At 45.4% G+C, this 18,451-nt stretch overlaps 1 protein-coding gene across 5 annotated transcripts in view; it reads left to right on the plus strand.

Annotated features, from left to right (window-relative positions):
* The window catches only part of LOC127568662 (protein EFR3 homolog B-like), a 177,084-nt gene that overhangs the window by 131,937 nt on the left and 26,696 nt on the right, over positions 1–18,451 (plus strand). For all 5 annotated transcript variants that reach the window (XM_052012660.1, XM_052012661.1, XM_052012662.1 and 2 more), the window contains exons 17-18: positions 761–828; positions 17,636–17,763. In XM_052012660.1, coding sequence (XP_051868620.1) covers positions 761–828; positions 17,636–17,763 — 196 coding nt within the window. The remainder of the gene's footprint in view (positions 1–760; positions 829–17,635; positions 17,764–18,451) is intronic.

Below are 18,451 nucleotides of genomic sequence, written 5' to 3' on the forward strand. Positions count from 1 at the left end.
CAAACGCATGACTCACTCTGTGTGCTCATTGGTCAAACGCATGACTCATTCTGTGTGCTCATTGCCCAAACCCATGATTCACTCTGTGTGCTCATTGGTCAAATGCATGATTCACTCTGTGTGCTCATTGGTCAAACGCATGATTCACTCTGTGTGCTCATTGGTCAAACGCATGACTCACTCTGTGTGCTCATTGGTCAAACGCATGACTCATTCTGTGTGCTCATTGGTCAAATGCATGATTCACTCTGTGTGCTCATTGGTCAAACCCATGACTCACTCTGTGTGCTCATTGGTCAAATGCATGATTCACTCTGTGTGCTCATTGGTCAAACCCATGATTCACTCTGTGTGCTCATTGGTCAAACCCATGATTCACTCTGTGTGCTCATTGGTCAAACGCATGATTCACTCTGTGTGCTCATTGGTCAAACGCATGATTCACTCTGTGTGCTCATTGGTCAAACGCATGATTCACTCTGTGTGCTCATTGGTCAAACGCATGACTCACTCTGTGTGCTCATTGGTCAAACGCATGACTCATTCTGTGTGGTCATTGGTCAAATGCATGATTCACTCTGTAGGCTCATTGGTCAAACCCATGATTCACTCTGTGTGCTCATTGGTCAAACGCATGACTCACTCTGTGTGCTCATTGGTCAAACGCATGATTCACTCTGTGTGCTCATTGGTCAAACCCCTGATTCACTCTTTCTCTCCCTCACTATTATAGATTTCCTAACTGTTGACCTTTTCACAGGTGATTGAGACCCGTCAAAAAGAAGCACTGTACTTATTACCCGAGGGAGTCTTTGACTCTGAAAACAGGTATGAAGAAAAATTAGGCAGTGATCTTCCGCAGAATCTTGAGTGGATGTTATAATCTTGCTGTGTGTTTTCTTACGTTCGTCTCTTCCCACCACAGTCTCTGATACTGTTTCTAGTAGCCGTTGTCATATTCTTTACTTGTTTTGCGTGCTACTTAGCTCTGTCCATGTATTGCTCGGGTACACACCATAGTGTGCTGGAGGATGCAGCCACTTTAAGTATTGGATAGAATCCTTACACTGGGAGTGATGCAGGCCTCAGTGATAGACAGCCACTGGATGTTGATCTAGGCAGCAGCTGTGTACCAATACCCCACCCGTCCCAGAATGTTATTGACAGTAACAGAACCTAATAACACTGGCAGTGTCCAGCAGGCCAGCAGCGTCCATTAAGACAGAATCAGTTGACAGTGTAGGGCAATGCTACCCCAGCACCAGAGAGTGGTTCCAGCTGCAGGGAAGGGCACGCTGCAAACTGCAGAGGGAATAACTGTGATAGGTACAGGTATCAGTTCAAAAACCCGCCGTTGGAACAGAGATAATTCAGAAACATATTTGCTTCTTCACGGATGTACAGCCATATCTGTGAAGGAACAAGTCCGCCTGAAATTGTTAAACTACATATTAGGTCCTGGGGGTTGTCATATACATTCAGAAGACGAGATGCTTTTCCTTGAGTTTCTGTACAGCATAGAAATAGGCCCATTAGCCCACCATGTTTGCACCAACCATGATGCCAGTCAAAGCTAATCCCATCTGCTTGCACATGATTCGTATCTGTCCATTCCCTGCCATTTCACGTGCCTGTCTAAATTGCTATCATATCTGCTTCTACCACTTCCCTTGACAGTGCATTCCAGGCACCAACCACTCTCTGTGTAAAAAAAGAACTTGTCTTGTAACTCTCCGTTAAACGTTCCCCCTCTCACCTTAAAGCCATGCCCTTAGGCAAGATGGCGCCAGAGTGAGGCGACATATTGCAAGCTGCTCTCTGCAGATCGACTCATTACTTTTACTATCATCGTTCTCTGTTATTGTTTTTACCCTGTACTACCTCAATGCACTGTGTAATGAACTGATCTGTACAAACGGTATGCGACAAGTTTTTCACTGTACCTGGGTACAAGTGACAATAATATACCAATACCCATACCAATTTGATGTTTTCACCCTGGGAAAAAGACTCTGACCATCTACCCTTCCTATGTCTCCCATAATTGTATCAGATTGCCCCCCAGCCTCTGATGCCCCAGAGAAAACTATCCAAGTTTGCCCAACCAATTGGGCCAAACACTGCCAAATGGGACTAGCTTGGATGTGCATCTTGGTTGGCATGGACCAGTTGGGCCAAAAGGCCTATTTCCATGATGTATGACTTTATGACTTTCCTTCTACATAGAACACTACAGCACAATACAGGCCCTTCGGCCCACAATGTTGTGCCGACATTTTATCCTGCTCTAAGAACTATCTAACCCTTCCCTCCCACATAGCCCCCTATTTTTCTATCATTCATGTGCCTATCGAAGAGCCTCTTAAATGTCCCTAATGTATCTGCCCCCACAACCTCTGCCAGCAGTGCGTTCCACGCACCCACCACTCTCTGTGCAAAAAAAACTTACCCCTGACATCCCCCTTATATCTTCTTCCAATCACCTTAAAATTATGTCCCCTCGTGTTAGCCTCTAGTTAATACTCTCTAATCCTGGTAACATCCTAGTGATGTAAATACTGGTTACAATGATCAAGTCCAGTAGGCAGGACACCTGTTACCGGGTAAGTCCACATCCAACATGCCAGTCAGAATTCAGGACCAACATGTTCCTGTGATGAAGACAGACAAGGATGGCAAGGTTCAGGAACCTTGGGTGGCAAGAGATGTTGGAAATTTGGTCATAAAGAACAGGAAGTTTATATAAGGTTAAGGAAGCTGGAATCGGACAGGGCATTTGAGAATTATAAAGGAAGCAAGAGGGAACTTGAAGAGAGAATCAGGAGGACTAAAAGAGCCCACGAAATGTCTGGAAAACAGACAATTTAGGGAGTCAGCATAGCTTTGTGTGGAGGAGGTCATTTTTTATGTTTGATTGAGATTTTTGAGGATATGACGAAGATGATTAATGAGGGTAGGGCAGTGGATGCTGTCTACACAGAGCTTTCGATAAGGCACATGGGATCCATGGAGACAGTAAATTGGATTCAAAATTGGCTTGGCCACAGAAGACAGAAGATAGTGGTGGAGGGATTTTTCTCTCTCTGGAGGTCTGTGACCAGTGGTGTTCCACAGAGATCTGTGCTGGGACCTCTGTTGTTTGTGATGTATGTAAATGACTTAGTTGAAAACGTAAGCAGGCTGATTAGTAAGTTTGCAGTAAGCAGACTGCAGAACAGGTTCACAAGGATGTCACAGGGACTAAAGAGCTTGAGTTATGAGGAGAGGCTGGATAGGCTGGGAATGTTTTCCCTGGAGAGGAGGAGGTTCAGAGGTGACCTTATAGAGGTTTATACAATCATGAGGGAAGTAGATAAGGTAGATGGTTGCAGTGTTTTTCCCAGGGTAGGGGAGTCTAAAACTAGAGTGCATAGGTTTAAAATGAGCGGAGAAAAAGTGTAAAAGGTACCTAAGGGGCAACTTTTTCACACAGTGGTGGGCATATGGAATGAGCTGCCAGAGGAAGCTGTAGAGGTGGATATAATTACAATGTTTAAAAGACATTTGGACAGGTACATGGATGGAAAAGGCCGAGAGGGATATGGGCCAAATGCAGGAAAATGGGGCTAGCTTAGATAGCCATGTTGGTTGGCATGGGCAAGTTGGGCCAAAGGGCCTATTTCTGTACTGTGTAACTCGATGACTCTAATATTGACTGGGCCAATCATAGTGTAAAAGGCTTGGACAGAGCTGAATTTGTGAAATGTGTCCAAGAAAGTAGAGGGACCTACTAGAGACAGTACAACTACTAGAGATGGTCAAGGTCCTTAATGAATATTTCTCCTCTGTTTTTACCATGGAGAAAGACATGAAGACTTCAGAACTAGGAAAAGTAAATGGGGAGGTCTTGGGGATAGTCCGCATTATAGTAGAGGAGGTGCTGGATGTCTTAAAAGGTATGAAGGTAGACAAATCTCCAGGACCTGACCAAGTATATCCAAGAACAGTGTGGAAGGCTAGAAAATAAAGTGCGAGAGCCCTGGCTGAAATATTTGCATCATCAGTAGCCATGGGTGAGGTGCCAGTAGATTGGAGAGTTGCAAACGTTGTGTCTTTATTTAAGAAGTGTGGCAAAGAAAAACCTGGGAACTATAGGCCAGTAAGTCTAACGTCTGTGGTAGATAAGAGATAAGATAAGATATCTTTATTAGTCACAGGTACATCGAAACACACAGTGAATTGCATCTTTTGCACTGAGTGTTCTGGGGTGTAGCCCGCAAGTGTTGCCATGCTTCTGGCACCAACATAACGTGCCCACAACATCCTAACCTGTATGTCCTTGGAATGTGGGAGGAAACCGGAGCACCCGGAGGAAACCCACGTAGACACGGGGAGAACGTACAAACTCCTTACAGACAGTGGCGGGAATTGAACCCAGGTCATTGGCACTGTAATAGCGTTACGCTAACCACTACACTACTGTGCCATGCCTGGTAAGTTAGTGGAGAGGATTCTGAGGGATAAGATGTATGTACATCTGGTAAGACATGTGTTGATTAGGAGTAGTCCACATGGCTTTGTGCATGCGAGATCATGTCTTATGAACTTGACTGCATTTTTTGATGAGGTGACCAAGGAAGTTAATGAGGGCAGGATGGTAGACATGGTATATATGGTCTTCAGTAAGGCCTTTGATAAGGTTCCACAGGTAGGCTGCTCTGGAAGGTTAGATCGCATGAAATCCAGGGAGAGCTGGCTAATTGGATACACAACTGGCTTGGTGGTAGGAAGCAGAAGGTGATGGTGAAAGGTTGCTTCTCGGACCGAAGGCCTGTGACTTGTGGTTTGCCTCAGGGGTTAGTGCTGGGCCCATTATTGTTTGTCATCTATACCAACGATTTGGATTAGAATGTACAAGGCATGGTTTGTAAGATTGGAGATGACACTAAACTAGGTGGTATCATCGTCAGTGAATAAGGTTATCATTGTCAGTGAAGAAGGATGTGGAAGCCAAAGAAAGGGTGCAGTGGAGATTTACTAGCATGCTGCCTGGAATGTGGAGCATGCCTTATGAAAGTAGGTTGAGGGAACTCGGCCATTTCTCCTTGGAGAGACGGAGGATGAGGGGGGATCTGATAGAGGTGTATGAGATGATGAGAGGTATTGATCGGGTAGATAGTCAGAGGCTTTTCCCAGGGCTGAAATGGTGGCCACAAGAGGACATAGGTTTAAGATGCTGGAGAGTAGGTATAGAGGAGATGTCAGGGCTAAGTTTTTTACTCAGAGAATGGTGAGTGCGTGGAATGGGCTGCCAGCAATGGTTGTGGAGGTGGATACGATAGGGTCTTTTAAGAGTTTTGGATAGGTACATGGAACCATAGAACCATAGAACCATACAGGACAAAACAGGCCCTTCGGCCCACCGTGTAAAATAGAGGGCTATGGGTAAGCCTAGTAATTTCTAGGGTAGGGATATGTTCGGCACAGCTTTGTGGGCCAAAGGGCCTGAATAGTGCTGTAGTTTTTCTATGTTTCTAAAATTACAGGGGGATCTTGAGCAGCTGAATAAGTGGGCCGAGGAATGGCAAATGGAGTTCAATTTGGATAAGTGTGTTGCATTTTGGGAAGTCAAATCCAGGTAGGACTTTCACTGTAAACGGCAGGGCCCTGAGGAGTGTTGTGGAACAGAGGGACCACAGAGGATGGGGCAGTTGATGAACAGAGGGACGTGACTGAGAGCGAGAAGCGGGACTCTCAGTGTGAGAAGTGGAAGCCATATAAAGAGGTGAATATCAGGACCCAGTTCTTTTCCAGGTAGCGAGGGCTGTGACTTGGAGCGAGAAGCGGGACACTCGGTCTCTAGTGCCTAAAGTAGTAATGATGGATCCAGGGTCAGTGGTGTGTTCTTCCTGCCAGATGTGGGAGATCTGGGAGGCAAGAGAGGTGGGGGAGTGGCACTGTTGATCAGAGATAGTGTCACTGCTGCGGAAAAGGTGGACCTTGTGGGGGGATTGTCTACAGAGTCTCTGTGGGCGGAGGTTAGGAACAGGAAGGGGTCAATAACTGTGCTGGGTTTTTTATAGGCCGCCCAATAGTGACAGGGTTATTGAGGAGCAGATAGGGAAGCAGATCCCAGAAAGGTGTGAGAATAACAAAGTTGTTCTGATGGGGGATTTTAATTTCCCAAACATCGACTGGCACCTCAAGACAGTGAGGGGTTTAGATGGGGTGGAGTTTGTTAGGTGTGTTCAGGAAGGGTTCTTGACACAGTATGTAGATAGACCTACAAGGGGAGAGGTTGTGCTTGATTTGATATTGGGAAATGAACCTGGTCAGGTGTCAGATCTCTCAGTGGGTGAACATTTTGGAGAAAGTGATCATAATTCTACCTCCTTTACGTTAGCACTGGAGAGAGATAGGAACAGACAGGCTAGGAAGGTGTTTACTTGGAGTAAAGGGAATTATGTGGCTCTGAGGCAGGAAATTGGAAGATTAAATTGGGAACAGATGTTCTCTGGGAAAAGTACGGAAGATATGTGGCAAATATTCAGGGGGTATTTGTGTGGAGCTCTGCATAGACATGTTCCGATGAGACAGAGGAGTCATGACAGGATACAGGAACCATGGTGTACAAAGGCTATAATAAATCCAGTCAAAAGGAAAAGAAAAGCTTACAAAAGGTCCAGAGAGCTAGGTAATGTTAGAGATCTGGAGGAGTACAAGGCTAAAATGAAGGAACTTAAGAAAGAGATTAGGAGATCCAGAAGGGGACATGAGAAGGCCTTGGCGGGCAGGATTAAGGAAAACCCCAAGGCGTTCTACAAGTATGTGAATAGTAAGAGGATAAGATGTGAAAGGATAGGGCCTATCAAGTGCAGCAGTGGGAAAGTGTGTATGGATCCGGAAGAAATAGCAGAGGTACTTAATGAATACTTTACGTCAGTATTCACCACGGAAAAGATCTGGGGGATTGTAGTGGGGACTTGCAGCGGCCTGAAAAGCTTGAGCATGTAGATATTAGGAAAGAGGTGGTGCTGAAACTTTTGGAAAGCATCGAGTTAGATAAGTCGCCGGGACCGGATGAGATGTACCCCAGGTTACTGTGGGAGGTGAGGGAGGAGATTGCGGAGCCTCTGACGATGATCTTTGCGTCATCGATGGAGATGGGAGAGGTTCCAGAAGATTAGAGGGTTGCAGATGTTGTTCCCTTATTCAAGAAGGGGAGTAGGCATAGCCCAGGGAATTATAGACCGGTGAGTCTTACCTCAGTGGTTGGTAAACTGATTGAGAAGATCCTGAGAGGCAGGATTTTGCAACATTTGGAGAGGTATAATATGATTAGGAATAGTCAGCATGGCTTTGTCAAGGGCAGGTCCTGTCTTACGAGCCTGATTGAATTTTTTGAGGATGTGACCAAACACATCCATGAAGGAAGAGCAGTAGATGTAGTGTATATGGATTTCAGCAAGGCGCTTGATAAGGTACCCCATGCGAGGCTTATGGAGAGGGTAAGGAGACATGGGATCCAAGGGGGCATTGCAGTGTGGATCCAGAACTGGCTGGCCCACAGAAGGCAAAGAGTGGTTGTTGAAGGGTCATATTCTGAGTGGAGGTTGATGACCAGTGGTGTACCTTAGGGATCTGTACTGGGACCCTTACTAATTGTGATTTTTATAAATGACCTGGATGAAGAATTGGAGGGGTGGGTTAGTAAGTTTGCGATTGACACGAAGGTTGGGGGTGTTGTGGATAGATTGGAGGGCTGTCAGAGGTTACAGAGGGACATAGGTAGGATGCAGAGTTGGGCTGAGAAGTGTCAGATGCAGTTCGACCCAGGTAAGTGTGAAGTGGTTCATTTTGGTAGGTCAAATATGTTGGCAGAATATAGTATTAATGGTAGGACCCTTGGCAGTGTGGAGGATCAGAGGGATCTTGGGGTCCGAGTCCATAGGATGCTCAAAGCGGCTGTGCAGGTTGACTTTGTGGTTAAGAAGGCATATGGTGTATTGTCCTTCATCAATCGGGGAATTGAATTTAGGAGCCGTGAGGTATTGTTGCAGCTATATAGGTCCCTGGTCAGACCCCACTTGGAGTACTGTGCTCAGTTCTGGTCGCCTCACTACAGGAAAGATGTGGAAGCCATAGAGAGGGTGCAGAGGAGATTTACAAGGATGCTGCCTGGAATGCGGAGCATGCCTTATGACAGCAAATTGAGGGAACTCAGCCTTTTCTCCTTGGAGAGACGGAGGATGAGGGGGGACCTGATAGAGGTGTATATGATGATGAGAGGTATTGATAGGGTAGATAGTCAGAGGCTCTTCCCCAGGGCTGAATTGGTGGCCACGAGGACATAGGTTTAAGGTGCTGGGGAGTAGATATAGAGGATATGTCAAGGGTAAGTTTTTTACTCAGAGAGTAGTGAGTGTGTGGAATGGGCTGCCGGAAACAGTGGTGGAGGCGGATACGATAGGGTCTTTCAAGAGACTGTTAGATAGGTACATGAAGCTGAGTAAAATAGAGGGCTATGGGTAAGCCTAGTAATTTCTAGGGTAGGGTCATGTTCGGCACAGCTTTGTGGGCCGAAGGGCCTGAATTGTGCTGTAGGTTTTCTGTGTTCTACTACATCTGCGGGAGGTGCATCCAGCTGCAGCTCCTTACAGACTGTGTCAGGGAACTGGAGCTGCAGCTGATGACCTTCGGCTAATACAGGAGAATGAGGAGGTGATGGATAAAAGCTCTAGGGAAGTAGCCACACCTCAGTTGCAGGAGGCAGGTAGCTGGGTGACTGTCAGGAGCGGGGAAGAGAATAGGCAGGTAGTGCAGAGTACCCCTGTGGCCGTTCACCTCAGGTATACTGCTTTGGATACTGTTGGGGGTTGGGGGGAACCTACTTGGGAAAGCCGCAGCGGTCAGGTCGCTGACACTGGCTCTGTGGCTCAGAAGGGAAGTGGGGAGAAGAGGAGAGCAGAAGTGACGGGGGACTCTATAGTTAGGGGAGCAGACAGGAGATTCTGTGGACGTGAAAGTCTCCCGGATGGTATGTTGCCTCCCAGGTACCAGGGTCAGTGACATCTCAGATCGGGTCCACAGCATTCTTAGGTGGGAGGGTGAGCAGCCGGATGTTGTAGTACGCATTGGTACCAACGGCGTAGGTTGGAAAAAGGATGAGCTCCTGAAAAGTGAATATGGCAGGAAGCTGAAAAGCAGGACCTCAAGGGTAGTAATCTCTGGATTTCTGCCTGTGCCATGCGCCAGTGAGGGTAAGATAGGTTGATTTGGTGGATGATGGTGTGGCTGAGAAATTGGTACTGGGGCAGGTTTTCAGATTTGTTGATCATTGGGATCTCTTCTGGGGAAGGTATGACCTGTACAAAAGGAATAGGTTACACCTGAACTGGAGGGGACCAATATCTTTGCAGGCAGCTTTGCCAGAGCTGTTGCACAGGGTTTAAACTAGTTTGGCAGGGGTATGGGAACCCAAGTGATAGGTCAGAGGATGGGGCAGTTGGTGTACAGGTTGATGCAGTGTGTAGAGAGACTGTGAGGAAGGATAGGCATTTGATTGGGCAAAGTTGCAGTCAGTTGGATGGGTTGAAGTGTGTCTATTTTAATGCAAGTATCAGGAACAAGGCTGATGAACTTAGAGCATGGATAAGTACATGGAACTACGATGTTGTGGCCATTACAGAGACTTGACTGTCACAAGAGCAAGAATGGCTGCTAGATATTCCAGGGTTTAGATGTTTCAAAAGAGCCAGGGAGGGAGGTAAAAGAGGTGGGGGGGGGGGGCGGAGTGGTGGGGGTGGTGGGTGGCATTGCTGATCCGGGACAGTATCACAGCTGCAGAAAGGGAAGACGTCCTGGAGGGATCGTCCACTGAGTCGGTGTGAGTGGAGGTCAGAAACAGGAAGGGAGGATTCACTCTATTGGGACTATTCTGTAGACCCCTCAATAGCAACAGAGACACTGAGGAACAGATCGGGAGGCATATTTTGGAAAGGTGCAAAAATAACAAGGTTGTTGTGATGGGTGATTTCAGCTTTCCTAATATTGATTGGCACCTCCTTAGTGCAAAAGGTTTGGATGGGGCAGAATTTTTTTAGGAGTGTCCAGGAAGGATTCCTGACACAGTATGTGGACAGGGCCACTGGAGAAGCCATTCTGGATTTGGTACTAGGCAATGAGGTGTCAATCAGGTGTCAGATCTCTAGGTGAGCATTTTGGAGACAGTGGCCACAGCTCTCTGAACTTTACTCTTGCCTTGGAGAGGGATAGGAGCAGACAGTATGGGAAAGTATTTAATTGGGGGAGGGGGAATTATGATGCTGTTAGGCAGGAGCTTGGGAGTGAAAATTGGGAGCAGATGTATTCAGGGAAATGCACAATCGAAATGTGGAGATTGTTTAGAGATCACTTCTAGATAGGTTTGTCCCATTGAAGCAGGAAAAGGATGGGAGGGTGAAGGAACCATGGTTGATAAGAGATGTGGAATATCTACTGAAGAGGAAGAAAGAAGCTGACTTAAGGTTCAGGAAGCAAGAATGAGATGGGCTCTAGATTATTACAAGGTAGCCAGGAGGGAGCTTAAGAATGAAAATTCTTTATCATATGGGTGCAGAAATCTCCAAACATCTAAAATTCTGGATTCAGGTAAGAAAGAGTTAATAAAGGCAGCGGATTTGTTTGGAAGTGCAGGATTTGACACAGATCTATCCATCGAAGAGTTTAAACAGCAGTTGAAATCTCCACCCATAATCAAAGTGTATTCATTTAAATTAGGAAAAAATGCAAACAGATGTTTAAAAAGGGTGATCTACATTGGGTGCATAAACATTAACCATAACAAATTTTTTATTATGAAGTAAACTGGTAATTAATAAAAATCTACCATTTGGGTCTGATATTGTCTCATGATGAACAAATGAAATTGAGGAGTCTCTAAAAATAGAGACTCCTTTCACCTTTGTTTGTGGGTTAGAATGAAACTGTTGATCCCTCCAAAATCTAAAAAAACATTGATTATCTTTCCTCCCGATATGAGTCTCCTGTGCAAAAATGATCTGAGCATTTAATCTGTGAAAGACTTTAAAGATCTTCTTGTGCTTGACCGGATTGTTTAAGCCGTTAGCATTCCATGAGATAAAATTAATAGTCTTATCCATTTTAACAGATTAAAAAACATGTGGTATGTAAAGGGTTAATCTTGCTATACAAGAGGCCCACTAGCAGGAAGAAGTAAAAAAGTTCAAAGAGGAAGTGGATATGATGGCAATTTAGACATATTTGTAGTTCATCAGTCCAGAAGCAAAAAAATCCTAAAAACAGCCCCACCCCCCAGGAGCTAAGAATGGATTTAGGAGAGCTAGGAAGGGGTACAAGAAGGCCTTGGCGAGTAGGATTAAGGAAAACACCAAGGTGTTCCACTTGTATGTGAATAACAGGAAGATGACTAGAGTGAAGGTAATATTGATTAGGGATAGAGGAAGAAGCATGTGCCTGGAGTCGGAAGAGGTGGGGGAGGTCCTTAATGAATACTTTGCTTCAGTATTCACCAGTGAGAGAGAGACCTTGATGCTTGGGAGGACAGCGTAAAACAGGCTGATACGCTAGAACATGTTGATATTAAGAAGGAGGATGTGCTAGAACTTTTGAAAAACATTAAGATAGATGAGTACCAGGGCCGGACAGGATATATCTCAGGGTACTACGGGAAGCGAGGGAAAAGATTTCTGAGCCCTTGGTAATGATCTTTGTGTCTTCACTGGCCACAGGAGTAGTGCTAGATGATTGGAGAGTGGAAAATGTTATTCCTTTGTTCAAGAAAGGGAGTAGGGACAACCCTAGGAATTACGAAGCAGTGACTCTTACTTCAGTGGTGGGCAAATTATTGGGAATGATTCTTCGGGACAGGATTTATGAACATTTGAAGAAGCATAGTCTGATTAACAACAGTCAGCATGGCTTTGTGAGGAGCAGGTCATGCCTCAGAAGCCTGATTGAATTCTTTGAGGATGTGACTAAACACATTGATAAGGGTAGAGCAGTGGATGTGGTGTACATGGACTTTAGTAAGGCGTTTGATAAGGTTCCCCGTGATAGGCTCATTCAGAAGGTCAGGAGGCATGGGATTCAGGGAAACTTGGCTGTGTGGATTCAGAATTGGCTTGCCCATGGAAGGCAGAAGGTGGTTGTAGATGGAGAGTATTCTGCCTGGAGGTAGGTGACCAGTGGTGTTCCACAGGGATCTGTTCTGGGACTCCAGCTCTTTGTGATTTTTATAAATGACTTGGACAAAGGAAGTGGAAGGGTTGGTTAGTAAGTTTGCAGATGACACAAAGTTTGGTGGTGTTGTAGATAGTGTAGAAGGTTGTTGAGGGTTACAACAGGACATTGATAGGATGCAGACCTGGGCTGAGAAGTGGCAGATGGAGTTCAGTCTGGAAAAGTGTGACGTGATTCATTTTGGAAGGTCAAATTTGAAGGCAGAATGCAGGGTTAATGGCAGGATTCTTAGCAGTGTGGTGGAACAGAGGGATCTTGGGGTTCAAGTCCATTGATCCCTCAAAGTTGCTGTGCAAGTTGATAGAGTTGTTAAAGAAGGCATATGGCGTGTTGACCTTCATTAGTCGGGGGATTGAGTTCAAGAGCAGTGAGGTAATGTTGCAGCTATAAAACCTTGGTTAAACCACACTTAGAATATTGTGTTCAGTTCTGGTCACCTCACTATATGAAGGACTTGGAAGCTATAGACAGTGTGCAGAGGAGATTTACCAGAATGCTGCCCTGGATTGGAGAGCATGTCTTATGAGGATAGGTTGAGTGAGCTGGAGCTTTTCTCTTTGGAGAGAAGGAGAATGAGAGGTGACTTGATAGAGGTGTACAAGATGATAAGAGGCATAGATCAAGTGGACAGTCAGAGACTTTTTACCAGGGCGAAAATGGCTAACACAAGGGAGCATAATTTTAAGGTGGTGATTGGAGGAAGGTATAAGGGGGATGTCAGTGGTAAGTTTTTTTTACACAGAGAGTGGTGGGTGCATGGAACGCACTGCTAAGGGTGCTGTTTGATGCAGAAACATTAGGGACATTTAAGAGACTCTTAGATAGACACATGGATGACAGAAAAATGGAGGGGTATGTGGGAGGGTTAGATTGATCTTAGAGTAGATTAAAAGGTCAGCACAACATCATGGGCCAAAGGGCCTGTACTGTGCTGTAATGTTCTATGTACATGGTTCCCTGAAAGTGAAGTCACAGGTAGACAGGGAGGTGAAGAAGGCTTTTAGCATGCTGGCCTTCATAAGTCAGGCCATTGAGTATAAAAGTTCAGAGGCCATGGTGCGGTTGTACAGGACGCTGTTGAGGCCGCACTTGGAGTATTGTATTCAGTTTTGGTTGTCCTACTTTTGGAAGGATGTTACTAAAATGGAAAGAGTGCAGAAAAGATTCACAAGAATGTTGCCAGGACTTGAGAGAGTGAGTTAAGGGGAGAGTTGGACAGGCTAGGACTTTATTCCTTGGAGCGTGGATGACTGAAAGGTAACCTTATAGAGGTGTGTAAGATCATGAGGGGCATAGATAGGGTGAATGAACTCATAGTCTTCTTCCCTAAGTTGAGGTATCAAGAACTAGAGGGCATAGGTTTAAGGTGAGAGGGGAAAGGTTTAAGAAGAACTTCAGAGGCAACATTTTGACACAAAGGGTGGTATCTATGGGGATTTAGCTGCCAGGGGAAGTGGTTGAGGCAGGTATAATAACAACTTTTAAAAGTCAGTTGGACAGGTACATGGATTGTAACAGTTCAGAAGGTTGTGGGCCAAACACTGGCAAATGGGATGAGTTTGGATGGGGAATCTTGGTCAGCATGGACCAGTTGGGCTGAAAGGCCTGTTTCCATGCTGTATGGCTCTATGACTATGACTGGACCTCCTCCTGAGAAATGAATCAGAATCAGGTTTATTATCACCGACATATGTCATGAAATTTGTTGTTTTGCGGTAGCAGTACAGTGCAAGGCATAAAGACATAAAAATTATTCTGTTACAAAAATAAATAAATAGTGCAAAAGAGGAATAACGAGGTAGTGTTCATGGGTTCATGGACCGTTCAGAGATCTGATGACGGAGGGGAAGAATCTGTTCCTGAAACATTGAGTGTGGGTCTTCAGGCTCCTGTACCTCCTCCAGTATGGTAGTAACGTGAAGAGGGCATGTCCCGGGTGGTGAGGGTTCCTAATGATGGATGCCACCTTCTTGAGGCACCGCCTCTTGAAAATGTCCTCAATGATGGGGAGTGTTGTGCCTGTGATGGAGCTGGCTGAGTTTTCAGCCCTCTGTAGCCTCTTTCGATCCTGCACATTGGAGGCAGGGTAAGTGGTCGTAGTGTCTATCAACGAGCACTATGAGTCCAGTGAGCAAAACTCGATTAGTTTTTAAATAGTTCTGGAGAAACATATGACAAGTTCACAGGTCAAGGTCCTAAAATGGGGCAGAACAATTTTTGGAGCCATTTAGCGGGATCTTGCAGAGTTTGATTGGGCGAGATTGTTTGTAGGGAAAGGAATGTCTGCCATGTGGGAGGCCTTTAAAAGTGTGATGCCAGGAGTTCTGGGCCTGCATGTTTCTGTTCGGGTGAAGAACAAGGTTGGCAGGTTTTGGGAACCCTGGTTGACAAGAGACATTGAGGCTCTGGTTAAGCAAAAGAGGGAGGCATATACTGCATGTATGCAAATAGGAACTAGTGAATCTCTGGATGATTACAAAAACTGCAGCAGTGCACTTAAGAGAAAAGTTAGGAGGGTTAAAAAGCGGATTTGAGAGGAATCAGGCAGGCAAGGTGGGGCAAAATCCCAAGAAATTCTGTAGGTATATTAAGAGTAAAAGAGTGGCTAGGGAGAGAATAGATCCCCTTAAAGATCAGCATGGCCATTGTGTGTGGAACCAAAGGAAATGGGTGAGATTTTTAATGAATATTTTTCTTCAGTTTTTACCATGGAGAAAACAATGAAAGCTAAGGAAATGGGGAAATGAGTGATGATGTCTTGGACCACATATGAATTAGCAGGGAGGAGGTACTGGAGGCCTTAAAGTGCATTAAGTTGGATAAATCCCCAGGGCCTGACCTGATGCATTCTCATGGGAAGCTAGAGAAGAAATTGCAGAGGCCCTTGCAGAGGTTTTTGCTTCATCTCTGGCCACAAGTGAGGTTCTGGAGGATTGGAGAGTGGCTAATGTGGTGCCATTGTTTAAAAAGGGTAGCAAAAACAAGCCAAGAAACTAAAGGCCAGTGAGTTTGACATCGGTGGTGGGTAAATTGCAGGAGGGGATTCTGAGAGACAGGATCTATCAACATTTGGAGGGACCCTGATTCGGGATAGTTGACATGGCTTTCTGCATGGGAAGTTATGTCTGACAAACCTCTTGGGAGTTCTTCGAGGAGGTAACCAAGAGGGTAGATGAGGGTAGGGCAGTAGATGTTGTCTATCTGGCCTTTGACAAGATCCCTCATGGCAGGCTAGTCTGGAAGGTTAGATCGCATGGGATCCAGAGGGAGATAGCAGATTGAATTCATAATTGGCTCAGATATAGGAAACAGAGGGTGATGGTTGAGAGTTGTTTCTCAAACTGAAAGCGGCATCATATGTAGATAGGGTTGTGAAGAAGGCATTTAGCATGCTGGCCTTCATCAGTCAGGGCACTGAGTATAGGAGTTAGGAAGTTATGTTGCAGTTATATGAGACGTTGGTGAGGCTGCACGAGTATTGTGTATGATTTTGGTCACCCTATTATAGGAAAGATGTTATTCAGCTAGAAAGAGTGCAGGAAAGATTTACCAGGATGTTGTCTGGACTTGGGGCCCTGAGTTCCAAGGAAAGGTTGCATAGACTAGGACTTTATTCCCTAGAATGTAGGAGATTGAGTGGTGACCTGATAAAGGTATATAAGATCATGAGGGGCATAGACAGGGTGAAAGCACATAGTCTTTTTCCCAGGGAGGGGATGCTAGAGACAAGAGGGCATAGGTTTAAGATCAGAGGTGAGAGATTTAAAAGGGACATCAGGGGCAGCTTCTTCTTGCAAAGGGTGGAGCGTATTTGGAATGAGCTGCCAGAAATAGTGGTTGAGGCAGGTACATCAGCAACGTTTAAAAGCCATCTGGATAAGTACATGGATAGGAGAGGTTTAGAGGGCTATGGACCAAACACAGGCAAATGGGACTGGCTCACTGGGCAACACTCGGCATGGACAGATTAGACCAAAGTGCCCATTTTCATGCTCTGTGACTCTAAAACAATACAGCATAGGAACAGGCCCTTCGGCCCATGATGTCTGTGCAGAGCATGATGCCAAATTAAATTAGTTTCTTCTGCCTGCACATGATCCATATCCCTCCATTCCCTGCATATTCATGTCTCCCTAAAAGCATCTTGAACCCAGTATCGTATCTGCTTCCTCTACAACCCCTGGCAATATATTCCAACCACCTACGACCTTCTATGTGAAAAAAACTTGCCCCACACATCTCCTTTGAACTTTTCCCCTCTCATCTTAAAGCTAAGACATTTCTACCCTTGGAAAAAGATTGTGGCTGTCTACCTGTCCATCTATTATAATTTTATAAACTTTTATCAGGTCTAATGCCATCAAAATTACCCTTGCTCCAATTTAGGACTTTAACTTGTGGACAACTCAAATCTTTTTCCATAACTGTTTTAAATCTAACAGAATCATGGTCCCTGTTCCCACAGTGCTTCCCACTATCACATTAGCCATGTGCCCAGCCTCATTTCCTAAGAGGAGGTTGCGTGTTGCCCCATCTTATACCATCCACCCTCAGAAAAAAAATTCTTCCTCAGGTAGTGTGGCAACCAGAAGTGTACACAATACTCCAGCTGAAGGCAAGCCTTCACCACCTTATCTACCTGTGTTACAACCTCAAAGATTGTTGAATTTGTACACAAAGGTCTCTGTGTTCCTCAATACTCTGCAGGGAACTACGACTCATTGTATATGCCCTACTTTTATTAGTCCTCCCAAACCACGTCGCCTCACATTTATCAAGATTAAATTCCACCTGCCATTCCTCTGCCCATCTTACCTACTGATTAATATTGTCCTGCAGCCTCAGCCATGTTGACTATCCCTAATCAGTCCTTGACTTTCCAAATGGAGATAGATGAATGAATTAACACAAGGGATAAATCTCCATCCTCACCATCTACCTCATGTGGAGGTATTGGTGCAATGATAACGGCATATTCCTTGTGAAGACAAAGTCCTGTATGCACTAAGGATACACTTCACCTTGTATGGCACTGCATTAAGAAGTGGTGAGGCACCCAAGAGGCACGATGGGCCACAGGAGGAGCTGCTGAAGAAGAGTACTTCACCACAACCTGTAACCCCATGGCATGCTGTATCCCTGCTCCACCATTCCAGACCAGCCCCTGCTCAATAAAGAGGATGAATACCAGGAGTAGGCGAGTCAGCCCATCATGCCTGCTCTGCCATTCAGTAAGATGGTGGGTGATCTTCTGCTTCAGCACCACTTTCCTGCATCAGCCCCATGGGTGTTGTTTCTGAAGGTCAGTCCTCGTGAAAGCTTGCCCAGTCTCACCACCTCACTGACGACATTCTTTTTGTCTTTTTTTCCACAGCATTCCCCAATCCATGGACAAATTGGAGAAGGAGATGTTGTTCTTGCAAAGTGAAATCAGTGAGGTTCTTGCAGGAAGTGGTTACAGCTCTGACAGACTGGGAATCCCCTACATACCCCAGTTCACAGGTAGGAGACCTGAGTAACCCACTTCCCAGGGCACTGCATGCCAGCTGCATGAGTACTTTGTGCAACCTGCCCTCTGTTGCTCCACAGCAGTTGAAGCAGAGATTCAGGATTAAAAAGCCACCCTCTGGGAGTCAAAGTCCAGTTTCTTATCATAGGCACAAGTACATGTATGCACAGATGCAAAGAAAAACTTACTTGCAGAGGCATCACAGTCACATAATATCAGATAAGCAACATTCACAAGAAAAATATAAACACAATTTTTACAAGAAAGAACACAATTAGAAAAAAAGTGGTCATAGTGTTGCTAAACCTTAGTGATTAGGGTTGTGCCGGTTGATGGGCTGCCAGAAACGGTGGTGGAGGTGGATACGATAGGGTCTTTCAAGAGACTGTTGGATAGCTACATAAAGCTGAGAAAAATAGAGGGCTATGGGTAAGCCTAATAATTTCTAGGGTAGGGACATGTTCGGCACAGCTTTGTGGGCCGAAGGGCCTGAATTGTGCTGTAGTTTTTCTATGTTTCTATGATTTAAGAACTGTCCTGGACCTTAAGACAGAGGAGCAGAATTAGGCCATTCAGCCCTTCGAGTCTGCTCCGCTATTCAATCATGGCTGATTTATTTTTCCCTCTCAACCCTATTCCCCTGCCTTCTCCCTGTAACCTTTGACGCCCTCACTAATCAAC

This window comes from Pristis pectinata, chromosome 3, assembly GCF_009764475.1.
Source record: "Pristis pectinata isolate sPriPec2 chromosome 3, sPriPec2.1.pri, whole genome shotgun sequence".
Lineage (NCBI taxonomy): Eukaryota > Metazoa > Chordata > Chondrichthyes > Rhinopristiformes > Pristidae > Pristis > Pristis pectinata.